The sequence below is a fragment of the Leptosomus discolor genome, chromosome 2, assembly GCF_034619465.1.
Source record: "Leptosomus discolor isolate bLepDis1 chromosome 2, bLepDis1.hap2, whole genome shotgun sequence".
NCBI lineage: Eukaryota > Metazoa > Chordata > Aves > Leptosomiformes > Leptosomidae > Leptosomus > Leptosomus discolor.
This window is the reverse complement of record NC_141392.1, coordinates 43,759,759-43,776,796: the sequence shown is the minus strand read 5'-3', so window position 1 is coordinate 43,776,796 and position 17,038 is coordinate 43,759,759. Positions and strand designations below refer to the sequence as shown.

Here is a 17,038-nt window from a genome sequence, read left to right as displayed (position 1 = left end):
TCTGGTATGCCTTTGATTAAAGGCTAACGTGATTCAACTCACCTATTCATCAAATACCTATTTGTTTCTGTTACTTTTGCTAAACTAGTTTTCTTCCACTTTACTGAGTTGAATCATTTCACTGTAAGATCAAACACCAGAGTTAAAGCAGAAGAGGGGAAATCAATGGATAAACTGGCAGTCTGCCTCAAATTACAACATGAAGTAGCAGCACTCCATAATCATTGTTTAGAATTTGTAATGTTCTAGCAAAAAAAATCTCAGATCTCAAAAACTAGAAAAATATTTCTCTTCTCTTCCCCACCATTTCTGTATGTGATAGCATCTTCTGTATCTACCTTTCCATTGCACACTCTAGATCTCCAACGTCTTTCTTTTTTTCCCAAAAAATTCTAAAAATTAAATATAGGAAGCCCCTGGCTAGATGACAAAGATGACATTTAGCATGCTACTTTTTTTTTTTAAATTCTTTTTTTAAATAACTAGATAATCAAGCTAACTATCTCTTCTTCAAATGATCCTTTAAACTAAATGCAAGTCAGAGATCTGGGCGTCTAACAAACAGCTTTCAGTCCAACATCTCCACTAAATCCCTGAAGTGGATTTAAACTGGCTGAAAGCACTTCAGTACTGGAGTATATGCAAGGTCAAATACAAGTTTGTATTCAAAGACTAATCTACTTGGATAGCACTCAAAAAAACAGTTTATGTTAAGTTTTACATCCATTGCACTCTATTTGCAAACAAAGCAGGTATTAGCTTTTCTACTGAAACATTTTTTTCCAAAATACTTCAAAAAGTATTGATTCACCTGAGTATTCTGTAGGAACAGACTGATTTTTATAGGAAATTAGCAAAGCACCATTTCCACCATATTACAGAACCAATCAAAATAAGTTTTTATTAATCAATTAATTTATTAAATTTAAATAATATATTTAACGAAATTAATTAAAATTCATTAATTATTTTTATCAATTTATAAATGGTATCAGTCCTGTCAAAAATAACATTTGGTTTGACATTCCAGGAAGTGTGACATTTAATGGCTGGACTACAGAGAACTTGTACCAAGACAAAGACCCAGTGTTCAGACAATCTTTAAAAGCCCTTCAAGGAGGAGAGATCTACAGTAGAACAAGAAAACTCTCCAGAACCATACAGCTGGAGAAGCAAGATTCCTCAGAACAAGTCACTGCCTTACACAGGGAAGGATAAACCGTAATTCCATAGAGTTTAACAGCAATGGCAGACACTACAGCACACTGGATCCAGAAAACCTGAGTTTCAGGTTACATCCATAATGGCAGAGAGATCAAAATCTAAGAAAACTATTCTTTCAATAGTCTCAGGGTCTGGTGTGGATTTAACCTAGGGAGCCCATTAGCACCATTTCACACAGTACATGCACCCAAAGACGCACTCCAGTTACAGGAATATGGCTATGAAGGCTCCCTCCCCCCTTCACAGTGTCTGACATTGCTATTAAAAAAATTCAACTGAAGGAAGGCCAAGTAGCACTACAAAGATAATTTCAGTCAATTACACCTCTGGCATCTAGTTTCTTCTGCAAAATTCAGACTTGATGGAAATACAGTCATCTAAGTCCCCATTTCAGACTACATTAAATGAAAAGCACAGAGCACAAAGACATCTAACCTACAGAAAAAAGTTCTACTCTCTCTCCAACTTGCCTTGTGCTTTTCCAAACAGGTTCTTTTCATCTCAGATAAAGTGTAAGGCTCAGATTCACTAAGATCCAAACACAAGTAACAAAACCTGAAGATGCACTTCAGAACTGTCAAACCCAGCTCTCCTTTGCTTTCCAGTGACTTGCTTTGCAGAACTGTCCTCACATTTCTCCGCTGGCTTCAGCAGATTTAGCATACAGAGACCAACAGTCTTCCTTCCTTTCTAGCTCAGTGCCAGCAATAACTTTTTAAGATTCTCCTTTTGCAAACCAGCCAAACTCAAACATTTTTCATTTGTTTTGGGTGATCTTTGAATTCAACTAGATGCATGCTAATCCCTAGACTTTTCCCTAGGTTTTAGTGTAAGCAAATCCTTATCTGGAACATTTTGGTAGATCTTCACTCCTGGTCTAAATTAGCCTTTTATTCCTAGTCAGTAATCTGCTATTCTTTAGTCTCCAGGGGAAAACATCACACAAGAACTAACAAAAAAGGTCTCATTTGGGTAAAACTACTAATACACTAAGAGTGCAATATTTTGGCTTAAAAATAGTTAGCCCTTATATTCAGCTTTCCTGGAATTCCCTATGCCAGAATTATGCATTTGAAACAGCTAAGGCAAGCTAGCTAACGAACTGAACCTTTTAAAGAACTGTAGAGAATTTCTAGATATTAAAATATATACAAATGTGTTTGAGGAGGGGTGTATATAAATAAATGTCACCCTGACCACCATTACTTCTGCAGCATAAACTTTGGAAAGCAGAAATTGAAAGTATTATGCTTTATAGGTATATCTATATTGGTCTCTTTGCAATGTATTTGGCATGATACATTCTAGATTTTTTTTTTTCAGTATCCTGCAGATTATCCTTTCCTATTTTTCTTCCGTTTTACACTTAGCAAATATTGATTTTGCTCTCCAAGCTTCCTACAAAGAGGATTCTTCTTCCTAATGAACAATTACTTAACATTGTTAAGAACTACCTGAAAGGAGGTTGTAGTGAGGTAGGGGTCGGTCTCTTCTCCCAAGTAACTAGTGATAGCACGAGAGGAAATGGCCTCAAGTTGCGCCAGGAGAGGTTTAGATCGGACATTAGGAAAAATTTCTTTACCAAAAGAGTGGTCAAACATTGGAACAACTGCCCTGGGAAGTGGTAGAGTTGCCATCCCTGAAGGTGTTCAAAAAATGTGTTGATGTGGCACTTCAGGACATTGTTTAGTGGGCATAGGGGTATTACGTCAACAGTTGGACTTGATCTCAGAGGTCTACTCCAATCTAATGATTCTATGATACAAATAGCATACAGTAACTATACACATGTAAACCATCAGTTAATACCTTAGGCTTAGTCCAGCAAAGGCTATCTTTTTATGATGTCTGGAGTACAGTCTTCCGATCCTTGAACTGCCTCCAAGTTCTACTACAATACAAACATATATCTGGATAATATCTTTCTTTACAGATATACCTATCTATCTTTATAGAAACATACTACATCTTTCAACATGGTCAAATAATTCTTCAGCTTCCTCTCCCACTAAAAAAAAAAAGGAGAGGGAAAAAAAAAAAAAAAAGGAGTTTAAGGTACCTACTACTATTATGTGTGCAAAGAAAGAAGGGAATATATGTATATGCAAACAAATACAATTACAAAAGGACAGCTGCATTAGACAAAGTTTTTTTTCCAAACTTTTCAATGTACTGATTTTCACCCTAAATTCTAGTGGAGCTACAGGTCCCTGAATAACGAACAGACATACCAACAAGAAACTTCCTTGTCTTAATTGTATCTTCAGATCTCCTTAGAAGCAGGCTACAGAACCCACAGCACCTGCAGAACACTGGCTGAAAACCACTGCATTAAAGACATTCACAAGACAGCTTTTGGAGTCAGGCTCAGGCAAGGTTAAAGAGAAGCGAAGCACTAGCATGACTATACACATCCTTGCACTATGCAGAAGCATTCAAGCAGCACTGAAACTGATTCAAATTAAGTTTAGTCTGCCACTACTAAAAAATGGTTGGTTAAGGCTATAGAAAGCTCCCAATCACAAAGACCAGAGAGTAGATCAGTTAAGACTGTAGCTACATAATCCACATAACCAACTACCTGAGACCGGAAGAGAAAAGAACAAACACCATTTTCTGTTAAATCTACTGTTTTTTTTTCTTACCAGCACTTATTCAGCCACTATTGACATACAATATATCTGCATCCTTGCAAAGTACAGATGCCTTAACTAAGCTAGGGCACCACAAAAGTTAGTACAGTGAGTAATTTACCTCAAAAAACTATAGTGAATTATAACTCATGGGGAGTTTTGTACTCTGACAAGCTGACTACTTCCATATTGGCACAGGTATCTCTGCAGAACATTGCTCAAACTGTTAAGTACATTGTAACTCCTCTCCCCACCCCTCACGCTGTGAAAAGCCAACAACTTACCTGCATACCCCACTTACCCCAGATTAATAGAAAGAAATGCCAGGACTATGTGTTCTGAAGGAAGTACAATTTTACATAGGTAAAAAAAAAGTTATGACTGAAATCTTAAGTACATAGTTTTTATTTTTTGCCTTTTTTCCCCTCATAAAAACTACAGTGGTCCTTTAAGAATATTCTTCTATGAGCTAGTTTTACAAGTTTCCTAACTTGTATGAACACAATACATAACTTGGAGAAACCTAACAAATACAAACTCCTCTCCCATCTCAACACATTTTCCAAGAATACTACTGAGCAAATATTCCTGCATGGTCAGTAGCAAGGGCATTTCAAGAAAACTGATAATTTCTTTTTTATCCCTCTCCACAACAGCATTTGTCTTTCAGAGTTCTCCACCTAAATGTAAAAGTTCAGTATTTAAGCTTTAGGTTTGTGAATGGAGATTTTTGAGGAAAAAAGCTAAATATAATCAACATAGCAATTATCCAAAGCAAAGATATGAGCTTTTCCTGTTCAACTAAGTTATACTATTTGAAAAGCCTTTCAAGAATTTTCCATCAGAAAACACCCACAGCAAACTAAGAACTGAAGCATTAGAAGTAACACAGTTATCAAGAAAAGAGAAATAACCAGTTAAAAATGAATTTAAGAGGAGATTTATCAAGTGCTGCATAATTACGGATAGTCTCAACATATTTCAGATCTGTGCTACACAAAAAGCAGAAGTACCACCCTAGTACTGTAGGGAATAAGAACAATATACAAGCAGCTACTGCTCAGCTAGGCTACCTTTCAAAAGTTAAGGAATTATAAGGACCTAAACTACTTGTTTCATACCTTTTATCCAATTTAACTACCCAGAATGCTTCAGTTTGTTTGGCTACTCATTGCTGCACCTGTTTCCAAAACATCTTCAGCTGGCTTAGCCTGTGACTAATGGCAGCCATTTCCAGGGAGTGGCTATTTAAGGAAAGATCCTTGCTCTGATTCCACACAACTCTTCAATGTATTAAAGAACAGAGAGTAAAGTTTTTGAAGTTGCATAGGCGATATAAGGCTCTATTCACTTCTTTCAAGCATGCTGAAGCTATTCTGTAAAGCCTAGGTTTTTTTCTTAAAAGTCTTTAAGCCTCTTATACTAAAACTTTCATTTTTTTAGCCTCTTCTCAAAAAGTAACATTTAGGATTACTAAAGTGAAAGAGAAAAAGTCTATCCAAGTTTTGCTTGATAGTCTTCTGTACATCAACAGTTCTAGTGTTACTTTCCATGTGAAACCTTGTTCTGTTCTCAGAAGTTCAACAAGAGCCATTTCAAGAAGACTTTGGTACCCAAGACAACAAAGCATTCTCACAATGCTTATCAATAAAATATCAGTGTGTCTCTGTCAAATCATCGGGTTACAGTATCAACTACATATGTCAATGAAATTCTAATTAATTGTATTTTTATGATCAATATTTTTTCCACAAGCCAAAGAAGATAATTGAAGAGAAATTCTGAAATACACAGCTTAAAGAATAAACCTCATCTTCCTATACTCCCATATGACTAATCAGCTCATTGTAATATTTGCTTTCACAGAAATAATTGTGCATCACCACTGCTAAAAGCAGAATACCCAGCTAAGGAGTTCACACTGGCCCTTCTAAGCAACTGATGTGTGCCCACATACTCAGTCATACTTGGCTGGAATGTTGTTTCAGTGGGCACAAAAGCTGTATTAAGAGAAACTGCCAAACAAGAGATGTTGCAGTTCCTTTAAGACTAAGGAGTTTTCTTGTAAACACAGGGTAGTCCCATTTGCAGATGGCATTCAAGTATTGCAGTGTATTTTTTTCTTTCCAAGTTTAATTCTGAGCAAGCATAGTAAGGATATCTAGCTACAGCAATAAGATAGTAAAGTTCTGGAACTACATCTGGGTATGTCTGGAATCAAGCACCTGGCCATTTTCTCCTTTTTTTTTTTTTTTTTTTTAAATGTACATTTCTATGAACATCATAAAAGCTGATCTGCTTCCTCAAAATTCCAAATAGGCAAATACAAAATAGACGACTAGACAAAGTTGATCAGGCCAGCTTAAGTATCGTGAATTATTTTTATTCTACATAATAGATGCTATAATTATGGTCTGACGATAAGTATCAAATACGATTTTATTACACCATTTCAAATGTTCAATTATATGCTGTTGCACACAAGTTATTCCAGTCAGAAACAGGTAGGAGTTTTCTCTATTTTAATGTAAAATAGAATAAAACTGGAATCACTGCTACTAAAGAGATATAAATAAAAACATTCCACTTGTTTAAAGCTGACCTACTACCACTTGAGTTGCTATCTAGATGCTACCAACACCATGTACATTACCAGTGAAAGAAGTCTGTCATAGCAGGACATACACCTATCTCTCTATCATTGATATACTACTATTATGCTGTCATCAAAAGAGAATTTTTCTTAATATATAGAATATAATAAAAGCAACTCACTCACTTTACTTACCTCTAAAAACCTGAATCACCCTACACTACTAAGTGTACCTATAAATACATGCTCTGTATTATCTGAGAAAAGTCAATGTATGAAATAAGAGATTTATTTTAACACAGAAAAATACGTTTAACTTATCAGTCCAAACATTTGGCTAGCATCAGGCAAAGTGAATTGAAATCAGAATATTAGCTCAACAGCCAAAGAATTACCAATAAAGAAAAACTGAATTACTGCAGACAGACATCTAATACACACACTAATACTTTCTGGAGCTTAATGTTAAATTATTCCAGGGAATAATGTTAAAACAGAAGCCACAGCAGCCTAAGTCCAAAATGGATCAAGAACAGTAGAATATATTTGAAGTGCGACTCTTCGCAGGTTCCAGCCCATGTATCCAATACTGTCCATCATCAGGTGACATCATCTTTGTACTACTTCATTTTTAGGAATGTAAAAGCTGCACTAGTAATCTGTCTAGCTTTAATGCCTTTTAAATTGTCCAATACCGCAGGAAAATAGGTACGAAATTCTGCAAAGAAAACAAAGGCACTGCACAGTTACTCGAATCATGTTCCATGGGTAAACGTACATGGATTGTCATTATAAAGTTCTGGAAGAGCACCTCAGAATAAACGTGCATTCACAAAATGGAAATGACTCAAAGTTGAGTTACTGTCTCCATTTTTGTCTCCATTCCAGGCAGCAAGGTAGTGGTACATATCATACTCTTAATATTTAAACTATAGTGCAGTCTTACTTACGCTGAAGTACCTCACTATCTCCCTTGATGCATATCTAGCATGACAACCTTCTAAAGAAATTAAAGTGGAAATGTATAAAATTATCACTGTGTTTTCAAAAATGCTTTTATATTTATGGAAGCATAAAGATTAAGAATTATATTTTTTTTCTAAGTTAAGTCATGTAATTTGAGGTAATAGTCATTTAATATTACACCAACATCTATCTTTCAATAAACAGCGCAGCAAAAGAAGTTAAAAAGTGAAAACATATATTCCATTAGAAATTCCTGAATTCTGAGATGCTGGTATAACAAGTACCCATTTCCAAAATGTCTCAACCCCTTACTATTTCTCCCAGGAAAAGAAGTTACATTAACCTAAGTGTCACAGCATTAACAAAAAGATTAAGCTAACACTTTTTCACTGAAACACTCATACAGGATACTGGAAAGCCTATCTTCCACCATTATAAATTAATTTAAAGCATTCCTTGTGATCTTAGAAGAATGTATTCTACATTTATCTTTAAGAAAACATGAAGTGGACTATTTCAAATGTACAAATAAAAGACTTAGCACTTTCAATCTGCTGCTGAGAGAACAGCTGAAAACCTGAAGGGAAAAAATTACCACAGTGGATCAGGTTGCCCTGCCACAAACTTCACACTTCTTTCATATCAGAAGCTAACATGAAAAAAAACAACCAAACAAAATTACTCCCTATTACATTATTTATTACCAGCTGAAACCTTGCACCAGATACATTTGGTTCTGAATTTTGCTTAAGTCAAATCCCATTTCCCTGCCCTTAGACAGACAGTGTAAACAATGAACAATAATAACAAAGAGGGAAAAGGGAAAGGATCCCAGACAAAAGCTCAGTTCTTGGTAAGGAAGACAACAAACGTCATCCAAATCTTTGCATTAAGCTTCTGGTAATAAGCAGGAAGTGGTGTGCACCTTACTCTACCATCTCCAACTGGCATTAACTCCTGACTGTCACTGGTTCTCCACTAATCTACCCATAAATCTATGGGCCTTCTCTACAAAGACAGAATCAAAAGCTTGACTTCTATTCCCTTTGATTTCCTTATTAAAATAAGAGTGATTTAATTTCTCCCCAAATTACCATTTCCGATTGTTTTAATTTGGAATAGTTTTTTATAGCACAATTGCTTAAAAATACCTATTGTCAGAATGTATTAACATAACTCTTAGTTACATGAAGATTGTCACCTTTGCAGGATAGGAATCTAACATTTATAAATATTTTCCTGCAGACAACTGTTTCTCTAGTTTGCAGGTAAAAAGACATTATTATTAATGATATTCTTTCCAAGTATTCAACAAGAACTTGGGGGATGAGAGGAAGCAAAGCTTATGGTGGCCTCCTTAAAAAATACTTAAAATAAGTTCTTTTTTGTCTAATACCATTTCTTTAACACCTCTCCATCTTTTGAGCTTGAAATTAATGTTTATCGATCAAAAACTAAATTTTATTCATCACCTTCAAGGCACAGCATCAATTCCATTTCATCTTTTCACTCAACTCTTTCTAGAAAACATGGACTTCAAACCTACAGAAAAGTGCAGTGATCTAGCCAGTAAGCAAGTCTCGAAAAACCTCTGTGGCAATTTCATGTGTAGACAGTTTACAAAACGTTTAGCCTAATGACTGCAAACTGCTAACTTGGCAGAGGGATGTGGAAGAACGTGTGTTCACAAGCAGTTTAAGCCAATCCAAATCAGTCTCGGTGCACTTCTGCTTTCCTCTTTCCTTCCTCTGCCCCAATGGTAGGGATCAGCCAGGTCAGGGACTGGCTGCAAATGAAAAGTGTATGTATTGGATTGTTGTTAATTTCAGCTTGTTTCAGTACACCCTGGGACCACACAAATGGATTGCTGGCACAAAAGACAAGTATAAACAGTCAGGAGTGGAATAAGGAGACAGGACTGCATTCTTCCATGACCATGTAAGCTTAATCTGACGAACTACTTCTGAAACCAAATCCTTTGCTGTAGGTTGTTGGGGGACAAACCAACAGATTAAACAGTAAGAAGAAGAGCAAACTCACTCTTCTGCCCAAGAATAGTGTTATTCACCAGTTAGTCCAACCTGGGTGATATGCTCTGCAACGGGACTCTATAGAAGTTTGCATTCACACTTAGTTTAAATGACAACTGATGAATGCTGTCTCTAAAAAGCATACCCCATAAGGTGGTCTGCAGAAGTGATGTGGTCTGATGGTGACATCAAAGACTACGTAATTTGGGAATTCTGGATGCTTCTGGTCTTTTCTTTGACATACGACTACCCTCTTCCCTCCAGAGCACATAAAGTCTTAAAGACAACAGCAATGGGAGCAAGTAACTCCAGGTTAACTGGACATAACTACTGCTTTTGCCCACAATAAGGAAAATGCCCTCTCATAGTCAGGTACTACAATGTTTCTGCTTAGCTTGTAAAAAAGCTTTTCCTCATAGTGCTCCCCACAGGTTCAGAAAACCCCAAAATACTACTCCACATTCAAAATTAATACGCACTCACTCAGGAAGTCACTGTCACACAGTGGCCATACATAATGCACGCGGGTCACCTCAGTCCTAGTTTTCTACAGGTAACTCAGCAACACCCTCCACCGCCCTGCTCTGACAGTCTCACAGCTGCCTTTCCACAGCTTGCTTACAAACACTTCTTGCTAAACAGGTCATGACTGCTTTATATGCTGCCTTCCAAGCCAAAAAAAAAAAAAAACCAAACACAATAGTGCTTTATTGAATTTCTTCCCTGGTTCAAACTAATCTTCAGAAGGAAAATAGATGTCTTGTCAAGTACAGAATATCAAAGTGGCTCGCTGTCTTCTCCATACTTGAATTCCCTGAAATATCCTCTCATCTGGTCACCCCATGCTAACAAAAAAAAAAAAAAACAAAACAAACCAAAAAACACAACAAAAAACCCCAAACACAACAAAACCACTACCACACAGATTTATGACTTTCCATCAAAACCTTTTAAAATAATTATTCTAACACTTATTAAATCACTAACATTTAATTTATGCATATGGCTGAACAATTTTCCTTAGTTCCCTGGAGGCCTTTTGAAATCTTCTAGAAGTCTTTAAAAATCCATCCCGTGCACACACAAGCCAGTATCCCCTCAGTGGTAGTAAGCACAGAAACTGGACAGCACTGGAAGTGCTGAACAGGAAAGGCAGTAAAGAAGCATTTGCTACTGAAGCACATCAACGAAAAAGCAGCATTTCTCAACTGTGACCTCAATCATATTTAAGGCAAAAACAGTCGAAGATCCATGTTTACTCAGATCTGTACATTTCTGTGAAAACAGCTGAAGTGCCTATTGTAGTAAGTAGAACTGCAGAGAACCTACTATTGCATTTCAAACAGGTTAACTACTTTCAAGTAAGTACAAACTGATAAATAATCTAGCATTTGGATGGCTCTGTATCACATTAGTGTGCCAAGGAAATCTAAGCCCTAGGTTTTCCTATAAAATTCGTTACATTTTTCAAATGAGGAAATCTCAAACTCCCTGTACTTTTATTCTTCAGCCTATTACAAAAGCATGTATTTCCAAGGAAAATGTGTGTAACTGTAGGATTTAAACAAAAATTTGAAACCAATCTGTGACAACAGTATCATTTCCACATTTCTTAAAGTTAGCCTTCTTTTTTCAGTTTACATGACCAGCAAAGCATTCAGATTAGTATTTGACAGTGATTGTAAAGCTTAACACCTCAAGATCATCGCCTTTTTTGGAAAGACTTCTCAACTACAATGCATCATTTCTTTGAAAACACAGATGCACATGTACCACAGCATGCTTGTGCACTGCACGTATAGAATACTTGTTTCAGATTACAAAGTGAACAGAATAACCATCTCAAAGTGTTCTAGTAAAGATATGCATATTCATCATTCTGTCTACTAACATTTTTCTTAGACAGTATCCTGATAAAATAGTTATGCTGCTGTGAGAGCGTTGATCCGAAAATCCTTCACCAACTTTGAAGATAATAATAGAGGCAACTTAACTTTTCTAATGCTCATAGTTTACTACAACTTGAGTCTTCTCAGTCTAACAGGCTTTTTTCCATTAGGTGGTCTAATTAACTTTGAATCCTCATCAACATACTCAACTACTGAATAATCACATACCAAACAAGCAGATTCAAGTTCTAGACTTCCACGTTGTTTAGCCACTGTAAAATATACAAAGATCAGCATTTCACAGGTGCAAATAACCAATTTCAAAATAACATAGATTATTCCAGCATGACTTCTAATTGCTTGGTGCAAGTGGCGTTTGTTTGGTGCAACTGGTGTTTGCTTTCCTTCCTACATAATTATGCAAGCACGAGGAAGTCATTTACTGCCTCCGATCCACTTCTTCAAACTGGAACATCAATACAGAATATAAGAAAATAATTTTTCATAATGCAAAAACGAATGACAGGGGTAAACCACCTCTTAAGACTTACCTGTTCTCCTACCTCCAGCACAAAAACTATTCTAATGGTACTCTTCCTTTATAAATCCCCATTTCTGCTATAATTCAAATAGTTAACCAGAAAGTGAAAGGTCACTACATTCCATGACTGGTTTCCAGCCTGCATAAGAGCAATAGAACTTTCAGCTGACTTGCACTCAAAGTTGGAAATTAGTGACTGAAAAGTTTACTAGATATTTCACTTTTGTCCTCTGCCATACCAGCAGAGAACACCAGCAGCAGACTGACTGGCTTTAAGGGAAAGCAGTCACAGCATCAGTGTGCATCAGTGTGCACCAGTGATCTCTGTGGATAGCTACAGAGGGCACTAGGCAAGACTACTGAAACCAAAATGAATTAAAACCAAAACCAAACAAAAATCCACCATAAACTGTACACACAGCTTCCTTAATTTGTTAGTGTGGCAGCTTCAAGCAAGCACTCAGGAACATCTATGGCTACCAAACAGAAATATCTACAACCATTAAATATTTCATATTTTACAGGCTGGAAAACATTAACATGCAAATAGCACCAAAACATTTAAACAATTATTTCAGATCACTTAATTCACAGTGCATTGCTCTAGCTTGTGGGACATCCACAATTTTTATCTCCAGTCAGCACTGAACTTCTTAACTACAGTAGATATATTACACTCATTTACATATTTACATATCAAGCAAATTCCACTATACCTATTAAAAATCTCAGGAGCATTTACAACAGTTCTTAGTACAAATCATTGATGAAACCGAGCTTGGGTTTATTTCTTTCTTTAAAACGCGGACTCTGCTGTTCTGGAGTTTATTTCCAGACTTTGAGAAAAAATTAAAAACAAACTACAATAATGTTTTTATACATATATCGCTACCTACTTAGCTGGTAGCAATTTGATGTGATGCAATTAAGTTTTTAAATAATCAAACAGATTCTACATGCTTCCGAAGCATACTTAATGCAAAAAGACCTTATGCAGAAAAAAACCAATTTCACTACCACATACGAATTGTCCTACTCATTACCCATATAACCGTATTAACTACTACCAGATGTCATTCCACACAGGATAAAGTCTGATTTAGTAGAACATCACAATAACAAGCACAATTACGTCAAGACTTGAATACTTCTTGTAAGACATATTGCAAGATATTTCAAGACTGCCTTCAAGTGGCCTTTGCAGTCCATGGGAGGACTACTTAATAGGCTAAAGTTACTGGTTTATACCAGGGACTTTGTTTACTTGGATTAAGTTGGGTTATTGTGGGGAGAACAATTACACCAACAGCTTTGGAGGTGGCAATCTCTCAACAGGCAGCACACCTGTCTTGTCTCAGAGGGTTCCGAAATGCAGGAGCATGAGTGACTTTCAGCTTTCTAACAATAGGACATGCGCTCTTCCTAAGTACCTTATTGTGTTTTACCAAGAATGATAAACATTCTTGCCATGCTACACAGATGGGAAAAAAAGTCAGTAAAGCTAATTCAAGTTCACCCAAAGAGACAGATACTGACAAGGAATCCAGTTCTAGCGCTCTATGCACCAGAACACACAATCCTCTGCACCTGAAAGAATGACCAAGGCATAAATCATAACAGAGGCCTCAACTGTGCAGTCAGCAGCAAGTCTGCAGTCAGCAGACTGAAAGTAAGACTGGGCCTTAAAGCATTAAATCCTCTATGATGAAGTGTCCTTGAGGCATACTCTTTCAATAACTTACAAAACAAATGCACACAAAAATACAGTCATATTTAAACAGCATCCTGATCTAATAGTCAATGTTACCTTGTGGCGACACAAACAGAAAGCTAATAATTCTCTTAAGCACTCTCCCTTACTGCTTCTTATTGGACTAACTTGCATCCTCGTAAGCTTAGAAAATAAATTACACATTTAAGCCAGGCAGAAAGACTGATGCAGTATATTACTCCTAAAATCTTAAAAAACAAGTCTTGGTTAGACTGCTGAAGCTTAGAAATTTCTGTTGAGCTGCAATTCTGTTAAAAGTTTCACTGCAATAACGAAAGCTTCAATGTAATGACTTACAGATTAGCCTCATTTAACACTTCAGGGCACAGTAAATAAAGTACTGGGGAGTTATCTCAAGCATATGCAAGTTTAATGCTACAAACACACAAACTGCAAAAACTGCAGACTTAAACTTAGCATTTGAACACCCTGGCATGATTAATCCAGATTTAAAGAATAAATAAAAATGCAATGGTAGCACAAACCTTATCAAGGAATAAGTAAGCTGGGATCTTTTTTTAAAAATACAGCTCTGTTAACAGGTTTCAGTTACTTTGAATTTAAGCATTTGTTACGTGTTCAATTCAGCCTGAAGTGGGTCTCTATCACCATTTCACAGAACACTTTGCATTTCACTTGTGATCCAGCCTCCTTATCCTCCCAACTGTCTATCTACATATTTATATGGCTCTATAAGCACAGCACCTGGACCTAATCTCTATGGTAACTGTAAGATTTGTTTACACGGAAAAAAATATTAGAAATGTATGTAAATTTAGCTGTCGTTTAAATAAGTGTTCTTCCTTCTGGGGGAAAAAGCTCCTTATACTGCCTCTTATTCCTCTTGCTTCCATCTCCTGCATCCCCACCAGGCAATGAGCCACATTTGGAAAGCTCCGTATCACACTACTTCAACAGCCTGTTGTTGTAAATTCATAAATAGTTTACTTTTAATGAGAAAGACATGTGGTATTTCAGATCTTAACACTTGTTAAAGAAAGATCATAGGGAGGGCAATTAAAACAATTTTTTTAAAAGATACTGTTATTAAGTCATCAAAGTAAAAAAACAAAACACAAACATGCTAAACCTTAAGCAGCTATACAAAAAGACTTAGTTTGCTGCTCAGCAACTCAGATCAATCTAGAAATTAAAACAGTCCGACCCATTAACCATTTCCAGTAGTGAACGTAGTACTAGGAACACGTTTTACATAATACCCATTGCACAACTCCGATAGTATAAGACCCCACATACAGACTGCTCTTTTTTATTAATACATACCACAGAGATGATGCATCACAGGTTTGTAACAATCATTCTTTATAAATTCTACAGTATTTTGAAATGAGATTTACTGCAGCCCAGCAGGACCGGAAGCTGAATTACATGGTCATGGTAACACAAACGGCAGTTTGAGTGAGACCTATCAGCAAAATGATAAAAAAAACCTAACAAACCGAGTTGTTAAAAACTACTTTCAGGTACACAGATCTTTGCCGCACACAGAAGAAATCATTCTATTCCACCAATATGATTCTTTTTCTACATATTGCATAATATATTGAAAATAAATAGTCTAGAAAGGCCCACGAGAAGACAAATGAGCTATGCGAATACTATACAGCACTGAGAAGAAAATTAGAACCTGTTTGGAAAGCTTTCTGCACATTACAGCAATCATTCCACTGCAGAGAATCTCTTACATGCACCCTCCCTGCTCATAGCAAGATTATTCATTCAAGGAAACTCCTGTTAACAATCAGAAAGTAAGTAAATCTACCATTTGCCCTCTATTCAAGTAAACACGGTTGCATAGGCAGCATTTCCCCTGCAACGTTACTTTCTCAGGCAGGGTGACTGTCCTCTGCTCCTCCATGAAGCAAGCTCAGCCCAGGCAGCCATGTCCTTATTCTCCTACAAACAATGTTTCTGAAGGAGAACAACCCCCGCTCAGCGAACTTACAGCTTCCCCCAGCCCAACGCGGCGGAGCGAAGCCTGCCCCACCATCAGCAAACGAGCTAAAGCACCAAAACAGCAGTGGGGGCGAAGCAGCCCGCAGTCTGGATCCGCACCAGCACCGAGCCTTGCACGGGGGTCCGGACAGACTGACTGACAGACAGGACAGCATTTCTTCATGCGATCCTCCCTTCTCTCCCCTCCCAGGCACACAAGCGAGTGTTTTACCTTCATGATGAGCTCAGGCTGCGGTAAAAGCCTCGATCGGGGCTGAGCGGCCGAGGCTGGACCTGGAATTTAAAACAAAGCGCTAAGGCACCGCACCAGCCGCTCGCACCGGGCGGGGGGAGGGGAGGTAAGGATCGGGGTGGGGGCGCTGGGCTCCTCCCGAAACTCCCCCTTTCCTTCCCCGGATCCCCCCTTTCTCCCTGGTTAACCCCCTCCCCGCTTTCCTCGGCCGCTGCTTCCCCTCCAGCTCCCACACACCGCGGCTTCCCCTACACTCGCTGCCATTGACGCCATTTCTGTCAGAGGAGGAGAAACTTGCCACAACAACAACCCACCCCCAGCCTCCCCGGCTGCCGCGGGCGGGGGGGGGGCGGGGGGCAGGCGTCCCCGGCTGCTTCCCCGGCGCTTTGCGCCCCCTCTCCAGGCACCAAGAGGCGGGAGGGAACCCGCGGGGTTCCGAACCCTTGGACCCCCCCACCTCCTCCCCACTTTACCGCGGGGAGTCGGAGAGTGGGAAGGAGGAGAGAGGAAGGCAGGCTCTTCCTCCATTGTACGAGGAAGAGTGCCTGTGTGCGCGGCGGGGGAGAGGGTCTCTCGGTAGCAGCCCCCCCGACACACACACACACGCACGCTTTTGTAGGGGCTGCGGCTCCTGATCGCGGCGGCTCCTCCTCCCCCCCCCCCCTCAAATAAAGGAAAGCGCTGACTCCGCGGCAGGAGTTTCAGCAGCAACAGCCGCAACTCCCCGGCTCGGCGCAGCGGGTCCGGGCGGGGGGAGGGAGGGAGGGGAGGGAGAGAGGGCGGGAGGCGGCGGAGGGGAAGAAAAGGAAGAAGAAGAAAAGAAGGGAACGGGGACGGGGAGGGAGGGGGGCGGGGAGAAAGGGGCCCGACCTGCTCGGCGGGGACACGGAGAGTGTGCGTGGAGGAAGGGGCTCCGTCCCCTCCCGGCGGAGGGGGCTGGAGAAGCCGCCGTTCCTCCTGCACCCAAGCGGCAGCCGATCCCCCTCCCCCCCGTTGGGTGTTTTTGGTTGGGGGGGGGGGGGGGAGCGAAGGAGGATCGGCGAGTCCCGCCGCAGTCTCGCTACGAGGAGAAAAACAACCGCCCCCCTCCCCCCCGCACGCACGCCCCGCCGCCGCCGCCGCCCGGCCCCGCGCCCCCCCCCCCCCCCCCCCGGGGCCCCGCGCCACCTCCCCACCCGCCGG

The 17,038-nt window shown here is 39.2% G+C and overlaps 1 protein-coding gene across 1 annotated transcript in view; it reads right to left on the bottom strand.

The window, feature by feature from the left end:
* The window catches only part of ARID4B (AT-rich interaction domain 4B), an 88,013-nt gene extending 72,157 nt beyond the window's left edge, over window positions 1-15,856 (bottom strand). The window contains exon 1 of the mRNA XM_086482351.1: window positions 15,836-15,856. Within this exon, the coding sequence (XP_086338477.1) occupies window positions 15,836-15,841 (6 nt within the window). The 5' untranslated portion in view covers window positions 15,842-15,856. The remainder of the gene's footprint in view (window positions 1-15,835) is intronic.
* Between the last annotated feature and the right edge of the window lie 1,182 nt (window positions 15,857-17,038).